The sequence below is a fragment of the Platichthys flesus genome, chromosome 3 (genome assembly GCF_949316205.1).
Source record: "Platichthys flesus chromosome 3, fPlaFle2.1, whole genome shotgun sequence".
Lineage (NCBI taxonomy): Eukaryota > Metazoa > Chordata > Actinopteri > Pleuronectiformes > Pleuronectidae > Platichthys > Platichthys flesus.
In genome coordinates, this window is record NC_084947.1 from 13034996 (window position 1) to 13050512 (window position 15517).

General features: G+C 42.2%; 3 protein-coding genes across 3 annotated transcripts; 2 read left to right on the forward strand and 1 right to left on the reverse strand.

Annotated features, from left to right (window-relative positions):
* The first annotated feature begins 95 nt into the window (after positions 1–95).
* On the forward strand, positions 96–3634 carry LOC133945050 (peroxisomal membrane protein 2-like). The gene is made up of 5 exons (XM_062382003.1): positions 96–298; positions 842–964; positions 1553–1715; positions 2580–2699; positions 2888–3634. The coding sequence occupies exons 1-5, from the start codon at positions 189–191 to the stop codon at positions 2954–2956; spliced, it is 585 nt and encodes a 194-aa protein (XP_062237987.1). The 5' UTR covers positions 96–188; the 3' UTR covers positions 2957–3634.
* Positions 3635–5688: 2054 nt separating this feature from the next.
* LOC133945066 (uncharacterized) lies at positions 5689–6525 on the reverse strand. Its single transcript, XM_062382004.1, has 2 exons — positions 6403–6525; positions 5689–6302 (listed from the first exon to the last, which is right to left on the reverse strand). Exon 2 carries the CDS (start codon positions 6298–6300, stop codon positions 5824–5826), a length of 477 nt encoding a protein of 158 aa, XP_062237988.1. The 5' UTR covers positions 6301–6302; positions 6403–6525; the 3' UTR covers positions 5689–5823.
* An 89-nt stretch (positions 6526–6614) lies between these two features.
* LOC133933781 (peroxisomal membrane protein 2-like) lies at positions 6615–9675 on the forward strand. The gene is made up of 6 exons (XM_062381004.1): positions 6615–6648; positions 6757–6787; positions 6883–7005; positions 7594–7756; positions 8621–8740; positions 8929–9675. Exons 1-6 carry the CDS (start codon positions 6615–6617, stop codon positions 8995–8997), a joined length of 540 nt encoding a protein of 179 aa, XP_062236988.1. The 3' UTR covers positions 8998–9675.
* The last annotated feature ends 5842 nt before the right edge of the window (positions 9676–15517 follow it).

Consider the following 15517-nt stretch of genomic DNA (forward strand, 5'->3'; position numbering starts at 1 on the left):
ATTAAAAGCTTTCATTAAATAAACCAAAACAAACCGTAACTGTAAGGGACGTCGCCATGTGGGCGTGGTGACGCCATGACGCAGCCAGGAAGCCCGACTGGGCGTCCCTCTTCAACTTCGCCCCTGAACCTTTTGTTGGTCGTGGTGATGTTTGCTCGCTGTGCTCCGGGAAAGAAGAAGAAGTGACCATGCCTGTGGAGAGTCGACCTGTCCGGGACGCGTTCTTACATGTCCGCCTCCTCCAGCAGTATCTGGTTCTCCTGAAGAAATACCCCATCCTCACCAAGTCTGTGACCAGGTCTGTGGCTCTGTCGGTCGGGTTGTTCCTCTCTGCAGAGCTGCCTGGGTCTCTGCCCAGCTTCCTCTGTGTTACTCTTAAACGTTCAAGAATCTCATTTACTGAAGGACTTACAAAGTTACACCAGTGCGGTTTAGTTTACTCTCACTTGTGTAGATCACTTTGTTTACACTGCTCATGTGTGTCTGCACCCTGGCTTCAGCCAATCAGCATCTGCCCGGAGAACCTCCCCTTATGTGACCCATGATTCAGTTTTATTTCATCTCAGCGCCATGTTCTGAGTTCACCTGTTACACACTAACAGTTGTGTGTATGTTTGTTTGTTTGTGTGTGTGTGTGTGTGTGTGTGTGTGTGTGTGTGTGTGTGTGTGTGTGTGTGTGTGTGTGTGTGTGTGTGTGTGTGTGTGTGTGTGTGTGTGTGTGTGTGTGTGTGTGTGTGTGTGTGTGTGTGTGTTTGTGTGTGTGTGTGTGTGTCTGTGTGTGTGTGTGTGTCTGTGTGTCTGTCTGTGTCTGTGTGTCTGTCTGTGTGTGTGATATTTTCAGTGGCATCCTCTCAGCTTTAGGAAATCTCCTGTCTCAGATTTTGGAGGCAAGAAAGAAGTTGAAGCATGGAGGCCCGCTCGGTGAGATTGACACAGCTGGAGCTGCACGCTATGCCATCTATGGGTGAGACTTTATACAGGCCGACATCAAAAATATGTCAGCCATGGTGCAATATGATACTGTGGTGTTAAATGAGTATTCACAATGTTATGGAATTTGTAATCCAGAACGTACAGATCTGTAAATCTTATTCTGTTTAACTTCTTTATCATCAATTGTTAGTCAACTTTCGGTTGAAAGTTGCCACTGATCCTCCTTAGTTTCAACAGTCATGACAACACACTTTTTAAGGTTTAAATTTAATTTCGTACTGCAAGCCATAACTTAAATATACTCTGAGAAGCTGCTGTAAGCCAGAGCCATAAAGAGACAAGGTGACAAGGGATGAAATCATTAGCACACATTAGATGTCAATAAGACTTTTCTCAGCCAGCATCTCACTCATTAAACTTCTGAGAATGATCGTGTACAAATTAAATATGTAGACGAGATACAAATCACTGTGTAGTTATGTGTGGATCGTGTCTTACCAGTTATGTAACTATCAAATTAAATAAAATGTAAATTGTCTTTCTTCAAATTCACTCCGCTCTCATAACCATGTATTTTTATATTCTATGAAATTCTTATGCCTTTATATGCCTGTTGCAGGTTGATTATTACAGGACCCTTGAGCCATTACTTCTACCAGCTGATGGAGCTGTGGATGCCCACCACCGACCCATACTGTATAGTCAAACGGCTGCTAGTGGATCGCCTTATATTCGCCCCCGGCTTCCTCCTCATTTTCTACTTTGTTATGAACATCCTTGAGGTGAGTCATCTCAAAAACCGTCTCTCCTAATCCGCTCACTGAAGCTGGACCTCAGATATGTGATTGTACACTTCCACAAAGTAAAATCACATGCAGGGGAGAGACAAAAAATAGCAAAATTGGTGCAACAGAGGAAGAGATATCGGGACTCTGCCCCCCTAATATAAGTCAACAGTATTCAAAAAGAGTAATTAAATCCAGTTATCTAAAAGTCATGAGGGTCTACTGGGGAAACAATGATTGTACAACATATTTTTTTGAATGGTTCATTTTAAAGCATGGAAGATATTTGCCTACCTTACTCTGACAACACTTGTAAGTGTGGTTTTAAGGGCAGGTACGTCAATGGGCGCGTTCGTAAATTAGCTTTGAGAGCGCCGGAGCGTCCACGTGACTGCCTCTTGTCCAATCATGCGTGTGTGATGCAATCTACCCAAACTACATTTGCGATCGACCGGTAGATATCAATCAATGTATTGGGCACCCCTGATCAAGACGTATTCAATATATGTCTTGACAATGTCAAACATGCCGATGAGCAGATAATATGATGTGTGGAGGTTCTGTATTAACTCTGTAGTGTTTTTTAATAAAAGCTATTAACACTGAGTCTAAGAAGTCAATAAGCTAGCATTAAGGAAAAATCCTGCAGAGCTTGTATTGAAGGTTCCAAAGGGCACAGAGGCCACCATAACTGTGGAATGAAAACCCAGGAATCTTCCTAGAGCTGGCTGCCAGACATTTTGAAATCTGAGAAAGGTGACCAAGATGACTCTAGCTGAGCTCCGGAGGTCATGGGTTGAGATGGGGGATGCAAATTTCCAAAAGGACATCATTATATATTATCTTCCTCTCTGTTTTCAGGCTAAAGGATTGAATGAATTTGAAAAGAAGATGCAGGGAAGTTACTGGACGGCTCTGAAGATGAACTGGAAAGTGTGGACTCCCTTTCAGTTCATCAATATCAACTTTGTGCCTGTTCAGGTCTGTATTTCACCAGGGCCATTAAGACCGCTACCTTTTTATGGTGGTTTACTCACTTGTAATTGTCAGAATTGTAAAGATGTGACTCAAAATCCTATTGTTGAAGACACGACAGGTCTCACACTGACATCACAATTTCCTTCCTTTTCCTCTGCGGATTGTGCGCTTGTGTCTGTTCCTGCTCTCAGTTCAGAGTGCTGTTTGCCAACTTCATCGCCTTATTTTGGTACGCCTACCTCGCATCGGTGAGGAAATGATGCTTCTGAAGATTACACCACCGGAAAACAGAGCAGAAGGAAATGGCCTCTTCTCAGAGACTCTGTGGCTTTCAAAGAACTAAAACAATTTAACCAGGCTGCTTAATATATGACTGTAAACCTGATCCTAATTTGGATTATAATTTTCACATACTGAAGATCTTCTGAGGAACTCCTAACAAACCTGTAAGATGATGCATTTAATCTATTACAGGCTTCTGTGATATTTCGGAAACATGACTTTCTGTTAAAACAGAGAAAAACTAAATGTTGTTTATAATTAATTTATTATTTTACAGAGGACCCTATCTTGTCAAATGTTATAGTGTCTATAATTGTATGATCAGATAGGTTGTTCGATCATGAGTTTTAAATATAAAATATGAAATATGAAATTTTGCCTTTCTTGTTGTGATCTGTGCAAGAAAGGTTCAGGGAATATCAGAGAGATGTCAGTTCCTATGCCGGACTTAATTTCACTCTCTACAGTGCCCAGTTAATGGAGTTGTACTATGTTGTATTAGTCTCAAATTGTAACAACCGCTTTGTATAATCAGAATACAATATCATACTAAAGCAATCTGTTTTAACCACAATGCTGATATTGATTCCTTGAATAAAACACTGTGTTTTTGAAGTAACAATAAAAATTGAATAAAAGAATGTGTAATAACTTCATGATATCTCAGCTTCATAAACAGTCTATGGGAGAGATTTGTCAATTTCTTTTGGGACTTTACTTTCAATCTTTGTCCCTGTCAGGGTCCTGTAGAATGATGACTGGTTCATGGATCTATTATGCTTGTGTTTCCCAGTCATCTGATTGGTTGGGCTGATGTCAGATATATTTTTAACTCAACACAGTTTATACTCCTGCTGACTCAGCGAATCAACATCCAGCCCTCTTATGTAATTTTCTGTTTCCTGACTTGATTACTTTCAGTTTCTATTCTCCGCACATCACTCAGATGAGACAATAACATGTTGAGGCATGTTTGGAACGACCCAGATGGTGATCCAGGCTTAATAAACAGGTGTGGCCGAGATTAGATACACCTTTGTGAGTCACACGTCCAAGTCTAGTTTCATTTGAACATTATTACAATTTTTCGGGAAACAAAAAAGAAACAAAGAAATATTTTTTTTTATTACAGATAAACGTTACACTGGAAACAGGACACGTGACTAATAATAATGTGAATCACGTAAAAGAAACAATTTACTGCCATTACAGTGACTTTCATCCTCTGTCCCAACACATTCCCCACTCATCATTTTTATAAACTGTTGCTGACACTACATCAATAGTAATAGATGTCAAATGAAACTGATGAATCAGTATAAATCAGGACTATTTGATCTGGTTTTTCTTTTTCTCTTCAGACAAACATTGATGTGCAGATCTGGCAAATCCCTCATTTTTTTTTCTTCTCAGAGTTTAATATAATAAATTTAACATGCGAAAGTTATAACTATATATAATTTAAATCAATGCACAATTTTACAAAGCACTGTCAGCATCAGCAAATATCTAGAAATTAGCACATAAAGCTTTAAGTACTCAAAAGGCCCTTCTGGCAAGAATGACTGTTATAATATGGGAAATGTATTTAATTGTGTATTTACAGACGTCATAGTAAGAATTGATATATATAATGTCAGTGTCGTGAAAAAATGAAATGAAGATCATAGACTTTGTCATAGACCCATCAAGAGTTTTTTTAAGCAGATCTGACTTCACATTGTTCAAGAGCCCATGAAGAAGAAGGAGTAGGAGAAGTGCTTAGTGTGTGGTGAGTGTATCCACCCAAGGTCAGACAGTGAAAGGAAGAGTCGGTAGGGAGGTGAGTTTACATTCCTATACTACAGATATGAAGACAGTTGTGAGCTGGAACAGGTGGTGATAAAACAGACAAAGGAGCAATTGTATCACTGTCAGTTTTAACTAATGTGTTGCCAGTGTCTTGTGGTTTGTTCCAAGGATGCAGGGGGTGCTGAGAAAAGGTCTATTTAATAAAATCTTCTCAGTGCTGCCAAAATGTAATATCAATGGAAATCTTTAAAAATATATGCGCCACCATAACCATCACTATCATCAGATATATACACTGAATACTCTTGTTATACAATCAGATATTTAAATAAATCATTAAGTTAAAAATGTTAGGGCTCCTGCTATGCTACTCTCGAAATGTTACTCCAAAGGGTTGATTTTTTTATTGGATTTGTTTAATCAACTTTTTAATAGCCTTGCAGTTACAACGCTTTGGAGGTAAGGGTTCTGCAACGTCTGAGCACTGATTCTTCCAGCAACAGGAAATAGCAACAGGAAAAAAAGAGACATGTAAATTCACATTGAAACTCACTTTATTAAAATATTTACAACAGGCTTCTTAACGAAATGAACAAAGACGGAACATTTAGAAAAAAACAAAATTGTCACAAGGAAAATAATAAATTAAAGGTTCGTTTTTTTGTGACACTTTCTATTATCATGAACTCTTCATACATTCAGGTCATATGAAAATACCATCATGGTTATTTTAAACTGAGTTGTTTGCCAGTAGATCCCGCTAACCCAAATCGTACGGTCTGGACCTTTAAGCCAAGACATAATAATAATCACATAGGATCAGAGCAGGATTACAGAACAAGTTCAGAACATATCTGTAACAAACCTGCTGGAAATCTTGAATCTATGGGCTTCCGGTTTAACATTTCCCTCAACCCCCCCCCCCCCCCCCCCCCCAAAAAAAAATAAAAATAAAATAATGTATAGATTCTCATGTAAAAGTTGGAATGTGTTGTTAAGATAAGAAACAACTAGGAAGCACTGGGTTTAAGGCTATGTGATGATCAGATGATGATCAGTTTCCTCCTCTCAGACGCATTAACAGGTCGATGGTGCCCAGGGCCTTCACGTTGTAGTCGGCCAGTTTGGCTTTGTCGTTGCTCATCTCCGTGCTCTGGTACACCAGCCTCTGCTGCGACACCGGCACTCGCTCCCTTTCCTGGACCCTGCGCTTGAAGTCGCTCACGGTCTCCTCGGGCGTGATGTCGTAGGTGGTCAGCACGTTCTTCTCATTCTTCAGGAACACCTGCACGGGGGCCGGCTCGATCACCAGCAGAGACAGCGTGGAGCCGGAGTGCAGCCCGTAGGAGCCCACGGACCGCAGGTCGTCGTTTAGGTCAGTCCGCTGGCCGTTGTCGAACAGCAGCCGCTGCCTCTGAACGGGCACCTTCATTTTCTGCTCGATGACCTGCTTCAGGCAGCCCACCGTCTCCTGGGGGTTCACCGTCAGTCTGACGGACTGCCCGTTCAGCATAGTGATGGTTAACTCCATGTCTGAAACACAATTAAAACAATTTAAAAATAAGTCTGTAATAAACTTTTTGGCATAAACATTCAGGTATAAAATAGTATAAGTATAAAACAGTTTCGTCACCTCTTGATTCAAAGACGAAGCGTCGAAGGAAAAGTTGATCTTCAGCAAACTCACAGATAAGTTGGTGATGTTCAGGAGCAAGAACAACACTAACAGCTGAAGACTCGACTCATCACTTTATATAGAGGCTGGCCCAGCGCATCAGCTCCCTCCCCTCGTCGTAAGATGCGCTTCCCTCTCCATCTCTAACTTTCAGTTTCGATTCTCCTCCCATGTTTGAAGCTGACGCACGGACTTCCACTCTGTGTGTGTGAGGGTGTTTGTTTTGCTATCTTCTAGGACCTTTTCCAGCATAAACAGTGACCGTTTCAGGACCAGCTGACCTCATGGGGGCCTAAGACGGGTCCTAATGAGGCCAAACGTCGTTTCTGAGGTCGTGGTTAAGGTGAGGCTGTCCACAATGACTGGAAGTTAACACAAAGTCCCAATAGTAGCAAAGCTGTGAAAACTGTTTCTGTGTTCTGTGTGTGATATTTTCAGTGGCATCCTCTCAGCTTTAGGAAATCTCCTGTCTCAGATTTTGGAGGCAAGAAAGAAGTTGAAGCATGGAGGCCCGCTCGGTGAGATTGACACAGCTGGAGCTGCACGCTACGCCATCTATGGGTGAGACTTTATACAGGCCGACATCAAAAATATGTCAGCCATGGTGCAATATGATACTATGGTGTTAAATGAGTATTCACAAAGATATGGAATTTGTAATCCAGAATGTACAGATCTGTAAATCTTATTCTGTTTAACTTCTTTATCATCAATTGTTAGTCAACTTTCGGTTGAAAGTTGCCACTGATCCTCCTTAGTTTCAACAGTCATGACAACACACTTTTTAAGGTTTAAATTTAATTTCGTACTGCAAGCCATAACTTAAATATACTCTGAGAAGCTGCTGTAAGCCAGAGCCATAAAGAGACAAGGTGACAAGGGATGAAATCATTAGCACACATTAGATGTCAATAAGACTTTTCTCAGCCAGCATCTCACTCATTAAACTTCTGAGAATGATCGTGTACAAATTAAATATGTAGACGAGATACAAATCACTGTGTAGTTATGTGTGGATCGTGTCTTACCAGTTATGTAACTATCAAATTAAATAAAATGTAAATTGTCTTTCTTCAAATTCACTCCGCTCTCATAACCATGTATTTTTATATTCTATGAAATTCTTATGCCTTTATATGCCTGTTGCAGGTTGATTATTACAGGACCCTTGAGCCATTACTTCTACCAGCTGATGGAGCTGTGGATGCCCACCACCGACCCATACTGTATAGTCAAACGGCTGCTAGTGGATCGCCTTATATTCGCCCCCGGCTTCCTCCTCATTTTCTACTTTGTTATGAACATCCTTGAGGTGAGTCATCTCAAAAACCGTCTCTCCTAATCCGCTCACTGAAGCTGGACCTCAGATATGTGATTGTACACTTCCACAAAGTAAAATCACATGCAGGGGAGAGACAAAAAATAGCAAAATTGGTGCAACAGAGGAAGAGATATCGGGACTCTGCCCCCCTAATATAAGTCAACAGTATTCAAAAAGAGTAATTAAATCCAGTTATCTAAAAGTCATGAGGGTCTACTGGGGAAACAATGATTGTACAACATATTTTTTTGAATGGTTCATTTTAAAGCATGGAAGATATTTGCCTAAGTTACTCTGACAACACTTGTAAGTGTGGTTTTAAGGGCAGGTACGTCAATGGGCGCGTTCGTAAATTAGCTTTGAGGGCGCCGGAGCGTCCACGTGACTGCCTCTTGTCCAATCATACGTGTGTGATGCAATCTACCCAAACTACCTTTGCGATCGACCGGTAGATATCAATCAATGTATTGGGCACCCCTGATCAAGACGTATTCAATATATGTCTTGACAATGTCAAACATGCCGATGAGCAGATAATATGATGTGTGGAGGTTCTGTATTAACTCTGTAGTGTTTTTTAATAAAAGCTATTAACACTGAGTCTAAGAAGTCAATAAGCTAGCATTAAGGAAAAATCCTGCAGAGCTTGTATTGAAGGTTCCAAAGGGCACAGAGGCCACCATAACTGTGGAATGAAAACCCAGGAATCTTCCTAGAGCTGGCTGCCAGACATTTTGAAATCTGAGAAAGGTGACCAAGATGACTCTAGCTGAGCTCCGGAGGTCATGGGTTGAGATGGGGGATGCAAATTTCCAAAAGGACATCATTATATATTATCTTCCTCTCTGTTTTCAGGCTAAAGGATTGAATGAATTTGAAAAGAAGATGCAGGGAAGTTACTGGACGGCTCTGAAGATGAACTGGAAAGTGTGGACTCCCTTTCAGTTCATCAATATCAACTTTGTGCCTGTTCAGGTCTGTATTTCACCAGGGCCATTAAGACCGCTACCTTTTTATGGTGGTTTACTCACTTGTAATTGTCAGAATTGTAAAGATGTGACTCAAAATCCTATTGTTGAAGACACGACAGGTCTCACACTGACATCACAATTTCCTTCCTTTTCCTCTGCGGATTGTGCGCTTGTGTCTGTTCCTGCTCTCAGTTCAGAGTGCTGTTTGCCAACTTCATCGCCTTATTTTGGTACGCCTACCTCGCATCGGTGAGGAAATGATGCTTCTGAAGATTACACCACCGGAAAACAGAGCAGAAGGAAATGGCCTCTTCTCAGAGACTCTGTGGCTTTCAAAGAACTAAAACAATTTAACCAGGCTGCTTAATATATGACTGTAAACCTGATCCTAATTTGGATTATAATTTTCACATACTGAAGATCTTCTGAGGAACTCCTAACAAACCTGTAAGATGATGCATTTAATCTATTACAGGCTTCTGTGATATTTTGGAAACATGACTTTCTGTTAAAACAGAGAAAAACTAAATGTTGTTTATAATTAATTTATTATTTTACAGAGGACCCTATCTTGTCAAATGTTATAGTGTCTATAATTGTATGATCAGATAGGTTGTTCGATCATGAGTTTTAAATATAAAATATGAAATATGAAATTTTGCCTTTCTTGTTGTGATCTGTGCAAGAAAGGTTCAGGGAATATCAGAGAGATGTCAGTTCCTATGCCGGACTTAATTTCACTCTCTACAGTGCCCAGTTAATGGAGTTGTACTATGTTGTATTAGTCTCAAATTGTAACAACCGCTTTGTATAATCAGAATACAATATCATACTAAAGCAATCTGTTTTAACCACAATGCTGATATTGATTCCTTGAATAAAACACTGTGTTTTTGAAGTAACAATAAAAATTGAATAAAAGAATGTGTAATAACTTCATGATATCTCAGCTTCATAAACAGTCTATGGGAGAGACTTGTCAATTTGGGACTTTACTTTTAAGCTTTGTCCCTGTCAGGGTGCTGTAGAATGATGACTGGTTCATGCATCTATTATGCTTGTGTTTCCCAGTCATCTGACTGGTTGGGCTGATGTCAGATATATTTTGAACTCAACACAGTTTATACTCCTGCTGACTCAGCGAATCAACATCCACCCCTCTTATGTAATTTTGTGTTTCCTGACTTGATTACTTTCAGTTTCTATTCTCCGCACATCACTCAGATGAGACAATAAAATGTTGAGGCATGTTTGGAACGACCCAGATGGTGATCCAGGCTTAATAAACAGGTGTGGCCGAGATTAGATACACCTTTGTGAGTCACACGTCCGAGTCTAGTTTCATTTGAACTTTTTACAATTTTTCGGGAAACAAAAAAGAAACAAAGACATTTTTTATTTTTTTTATTACAGATAAACGTTACACTGGAAACAGGACACGTGACTAATAATAATGTGAATCACGTAAAAGAAACAATTTACTGCCATTACAGTGACTTTCATCCTCTGTCCCAACACACTGCACACTCATCATTTTTCTAAACTGTTGCTGACACTACATCAATAGTAATAGATGTCAAATGAAACTGATGAATCAGTATAAATCAGGACTATTTGATCTGGTTTTTCTTTTTCTCTTCAGACAAACATTGATGTGCAGATCTGGCAAATCCCTCATTTTTTTTTCTTCTCAGAGTTTAATATAATAAATTTAACATGCGAAAGTTATAACTATATATATAATTTAAATCAATGCACAATTTTACAAAGCACTGTCAGCATCAGCAAATATCTAGAAATTAGCACATAAAGCAAAATTGACATCTTAACCCAGTTTAAGAAATACAACTCCCATGCCACTCTGTCAACATCATGGCAAATCATGTGAGAGCATACCATCTATTGGCACAATGGACAGTTTTAACATCTCGTCCCGTGTTTTATGATTCTGATTATCTGGACTAGTCCAGTGACTGCTGTGAAAGGACAGCTGACAACATAGGAAAGTCTGTGTGACAGACCGGGGAACAGACCCCACTGGGGCTGTCATGGGCTAGCTACCCATGTTGGCAGTCTCCGACGCTGCTTCAGTATGTTGGAGACACCCGCTAAGTGCTACTGAAAGTCAACAAAGGAACATACCCCTAGAGCCTGCGAGAGCTGGGGCGCAAGATGGCTCAACGACTGATCACACGGTTACGGACCCAGGAATGGAAACGACTAAGAATAGGAACACAGCACATGAGACAACCATAACAGCAGCAGGACACACACTTCAGGTGTGCAGCTGTGGTTGGGAGAGAGTAACATCGGCAAGGGGGTTAAGGATCCATCAAGGGAGGAAAAGGTGCTTGGGAGAGCAGAGACAGGGACCTCGCATTGACCAGTACTTCTTACGAAGCAGCCAGTCAAATCAGTCGAATGAAGCACAGCGACGGGACGCAAACCAATGTTCGCAGAGCATCAGCACCCCTGTAACGGAAGAGGATAACACAAGCACAGAAATGCCGGTGGATGAACTCACCCAACCACAGAGACCTCTAAAAGAGGAAAAGATCAAAGGGCACAGACCGAGTGTGAAGTGGCCCAAAGCTGTTGAAAAGAGAGAGTGGGAAACAATCAACAACGACCTGACAAAAATCTTGGAACAACAGGTAGGAACAGCAGAGAAAAAGCTTGAAAGGATGGGAGACATTATCTACCACTACGGAGAAGAGCGCTTTGGAGTAAACAAAAGGATAAGTGGCAAGACACCACCCGCGCCAGCCAAATCTAGGAGGCAGCAAGAGATCAAGATATTGGTCAGAGAGAGAAGGCAGCTGAGAAAGCAGTGGAAGAAGGCCTCTGATGCAGAGAGAGAAGGTCTCATGCTACTCCAAGCAGACATTAAATGTCGGCTGGCAACCTTGCGAAGAGCAGAAAACTTAAGGAAACTTCGTAGGAAGAAGGAACACTCAAGAACACGGTTCTATGAAAACCCCTTTAAGTTTGTCAAAGACCTCTTCGCAAAGGAAAAGTGCGGAATCCTAAAAACTCCAAAAGCAGAACTGGAAGAACATCTGGAAAAGGTCCACCAGGACACGAAAAGGCATGAGCAGATAATCATCCCACATGACATCCCACCTATTCAACCACCAGAATTCAATCTGGACACTGACCCTCCAAAATGGAAGGAAGTAGAGAACGTTGTCCGACGAGCAAGAGCGGCCTCGGCTCCTGGGCCTAATGGAGTACCATACAAGCTCTACAAGAACACCCCGGATGTTCTACGCTTTCTTTGGAGGCTTATGAGGATAGTTTGGCAGAATAAAATAATACCAAAGGCATGGCGAAGGGCTGGTGGTGTGCTAATCCCGAAAGAGAAGGATGCGACAGACATCAGTCAATTCCGACCAATCTCCCTTCTCAATGTTGAAGGGAAGATCTTTTTTAGTATAATAGCACAGAGGCTGTCCACTTACCTAGAAAGGAACAAGTACATTGATACATCTGTACAGAAAGCAGGTATTCCTGGTTTCTCTGGTTGCCTGGAACATACTAGTATGATCTGGCACCAGATCCAAACAGCTAAGAAGGACAAGAAAGACCTCTATGTCATCTTCCTGGACCTGGCCAATGCCTTTGGCTCAGTTCCCCATGAACTCCTCTGGGAATCCTTCAACTTTTTCCACATACCAGAACCCATCACTACACTGGTAAAGGCATATTTTCAAGACCTGCAATTGTGTTTCACAACACCTGACTTCACAACAACATGGCAGCGCTTGGAAGTAGGCATAATGGCAGGCTGTACAATTTCACCTCTGGCCTTCACTATGGCCATGGAAGTCATCATCAGGGCATCGAGATGGGTGGTCGGCGGTGAGAGAACTAAGGAAGGGCTCCGTCTCCCACCTATCCGAGCATACATGGATCACATGACTACACTGACCACCACTGCAGCATGCACCAGGCGGCTACTTGCAAAACTGCAGGATAACATCAAGTGGGCCCGGATGAAAATTAAGCCAAGCAAATCTCGAAGCATCTCCATAGTCAAGGGTCAGCTTAAAGATGTGAGGTTCTGCATTGGAGATGACCCGATACCAACAGTGTCTGAGCAACCCGTCAAGAGCCTGGGTAGATGGTACAACGAAAGCCTTCGGGATAAAGATCAAGTGCAGCAAGTAAGGCAGGACATCGCCGACGGTCTTGAGAACATCAACAAGACCCTACTGCCTGGGAAGCTCAAGCTTTGGTGCCTACAGTTTGGACTTCTCCCCCGGGTAATGTGTCCACTCACCATCTACGAGGTCCCAATAACAACAGTGGAGATGATGGAACGAACCATTACCTCATACGTGAAGAAATGGCTGGGTGTCCCACGATGTCTGAGTAACATCGGCCTCTATGGCAAATGGGTCCTTGAACTACCTCTTACAAGTCTGACGGAGGAGTACAAGTGCTCTAAAGTAAGACTTCAGATGACATTGAAGGACTCCAAAGACCAGACCATTAGCAAGGCTGCTCCTCCCCTCTAAACTGGACGGAAATGGACATCATCCAAGGCTGTGCAGCAAGCAACATCAGCCCTGAGACACCAAGACATTGTGGGGACTATCCAGCGTGGAAGAGGAGGCTTTGGCCTGGCAGCAAGCAAACCAATGTTACATAAGGCAACAACATCTGAACGCAGGAAGCTGGTGGTCGAGGAGGTGCGCAGACAGGAGGAGAGTGCAAGAAGTGCAAAGGCTGTCTCTCTTGTTAAACAAGGGCAATGGACGCGGTGGGAAGGCCTGGAGAGGAGAAAGATCAACTGGAGTGAGCTTTGGCAAATGGAGGCAAGCAACATCAGCTTCATCATAAGAGCTGTTTATGATGTGCTTCCATCACCAAAAAACCTACATCAATGGTATGGCGAGGACCCGACCTGCCCCCTCTGCCCAGCTCCAGCGACTCTCAGGCATATAATGACAGGTTGCAAGAACAGCCCCTCACAAGGCCGCTACACCTGGAGGCACAATCAGGTCCTCAAGAGCCTGGCTGCAGCACTTGAGACCAAGAGGAGTGCAACCAATGCATTACCTCCAAAAACAAGCAATCCTGTCAAAACAACAACATTCATTCTGGAGGGACAGAAAAGGCCCAAGCATCCTCCTACGAAGCCAGAAACTGGACACCTAGCCATGGCCAGGGACTGGAAGATGCTTGTCGATATTGGCCAGCAACTAATTTTTCCACCCGAGATTGCTTCTACCAACCTTAGGCCAGACATGGTACTCTGGTCTCCTTCACGAAAGGCTGTGTACATTATAGAGCTCACAGTCCCGTGGGAAAACTCTGTTGAAGAGGCCTACGAACGTAAGAAACTGCGTTACACAGAGTTGGCAGCAGACGCAACTCAGCGTGGCTGGAATGCAAAAGTCTGGCCAGTTGAAGTGGGATGCAGAGGATTCGTGGCTTCTTCCACCATCAGGTTGCTGAAAGAAACTGGAATCCATGGACAGGCTCTGCGACAGACCGTCAGAGCAGTTTCTCAAGCAGCTGAAAGAGGCAGCCAGTGGATCTGGATCAAACGGAAGGACCCTGGCTGGGCTATAACTTCATGACCCCCCCATCCCCACCTGAGAACTCAATTCAGATCCCTCCAACTTGAGGAGGGAATATGAGGTATGTGGTCAGCTGTAGGGCTGGCTCAGGGAAGAGGACCCCCCTGCCTTGCATAGTCCCGTGGGAAATCTTAATTGGGCATGGGACACAAGCTAAGGCTTGATCACCCTTTAGCTGGCCACCTTTGATGAGAGTGTTTAGTGATTTAAGGCCGAAACACCCACTGATTCGAAGGCACACTACTGAGGATGTGTCCCAAAATTGACATCTTAACCCAGTTTAAGAAATACAACTCCCATGCCACTGTCAACATCATGGCAAATCATGTGAGAGCATACCATCTATTGGCACAATGGACAGTTTTAACATCTTGGCCCGTGTTTTATGATTCTAAGTACTCAAAAGGCCCTTCTGGCAAGAATGAGTGTTATAATATGGGAAATGTATGTAATTGTGTATTTACAGACGTCATAGTAAGAATTGATATATATAATGTCAGTGTCGTGAAAAAATGAAATGAAGATCATAGATTTTGTCATAGACCCATCAAGAGTTTTTTTAAGCAGATCTGACTTCACATTGTTCAAGAGCCCATGAAGAAGAAGGAGTAGGAGAAGTGCTTAGTGTTGTATGAGTGTGTGGTGAGTGTATCCACCCAAGGTCAGACAGTGAAAGGAAGAGTCGATAGGGAGGTGAGTTTACAGGAAGGTCAACCATTCCTATACTACAGATATGAAGACAGTTGTGAGCTGGAACAGGTGCTGATAAAACAGACAAAGGAGCAATTGTATCACTGTCAGTTTTAACTAATGTGTTGCCTTGCCAGTGTCTTGTGGTTTGTTCCAAGGATGCAGGGGGTGCTGAGAAAAGGTCTATTTAATAAAATCTTCTCAGTGCTGCCAAAATGTAATTTCAATGGAAATCTTTAAAAATATATGCGCCACCATAACCACCACTATCATCAGATATATACACTGAATACTCTTGTTATACAATCAGATATTTAAATAAATCATTAAGTTAAAAATGTTAGGGCTCCTGCTATGCTACTCTCGAAATGTTACTCCAAAGGGTTAATTTTTTTATTGGATTTGTTTAATCAACTTTTTAATAGCCTTGCAGTTACAACGCTTTGGAGGTAAGGGTTCTGCAACTTCTGAGCACTGATTCTTCCAGCAATAGGAAATAGCAA

Excerpts from the sequence above, each read along its gene's own strand:
- LOC133945050 (XM_062382003.1), top strand. The coding sequence starts at position 189 with ATGCCTGTGGAGAGTCGACCTGTCCGGGACGCGTTCTTACATGTCCGC. Across the intron at positions 965-1,552 it reads GCACGCTATGCCATCTATGG|GTTGATTATTACAGGACCCT; the intron begins GTGAGACTTTAT and ends TGCCTGTTGCAG. Across the intron at positions 1,716-2,579 it reads TTGTTATGAACATCCTTGAG|GCTAAAGGATTGAATGAATT; the intron begins GTGAGTCATCTC and ends CTCTGTTTTCAG.
- LOC133945066 (XM_062382004.1), bottom strand. The coding sequence starts at position 6,300 with ATGGAGTTAACCATCACTATGCTGAACGGGCAGTCCGTCAGACTGACG.
- LOC133933781 (XM_062381004.1), top strand. The coding sequence starts at position 6,615 with ATGTTTGAAGCTGACGCACGGACTTCCACTCTGT. Across the intron at positions 6,788-6,882 it reads TTTCTGAGGTCGTGGTTAAG|TGGCATCCTCTCAGCTTTAG; the intron begins GTGAGGCTGTCC and ends TGATATTTTCAG. Across the intron at positions 7,757-8,620 it reads TTGTTATGAACATCCTTGAG|GCTAAAGGATTGAATGAATT; the intron begins GTGAGTCATCTC and ends CTCTGTTTTCAG.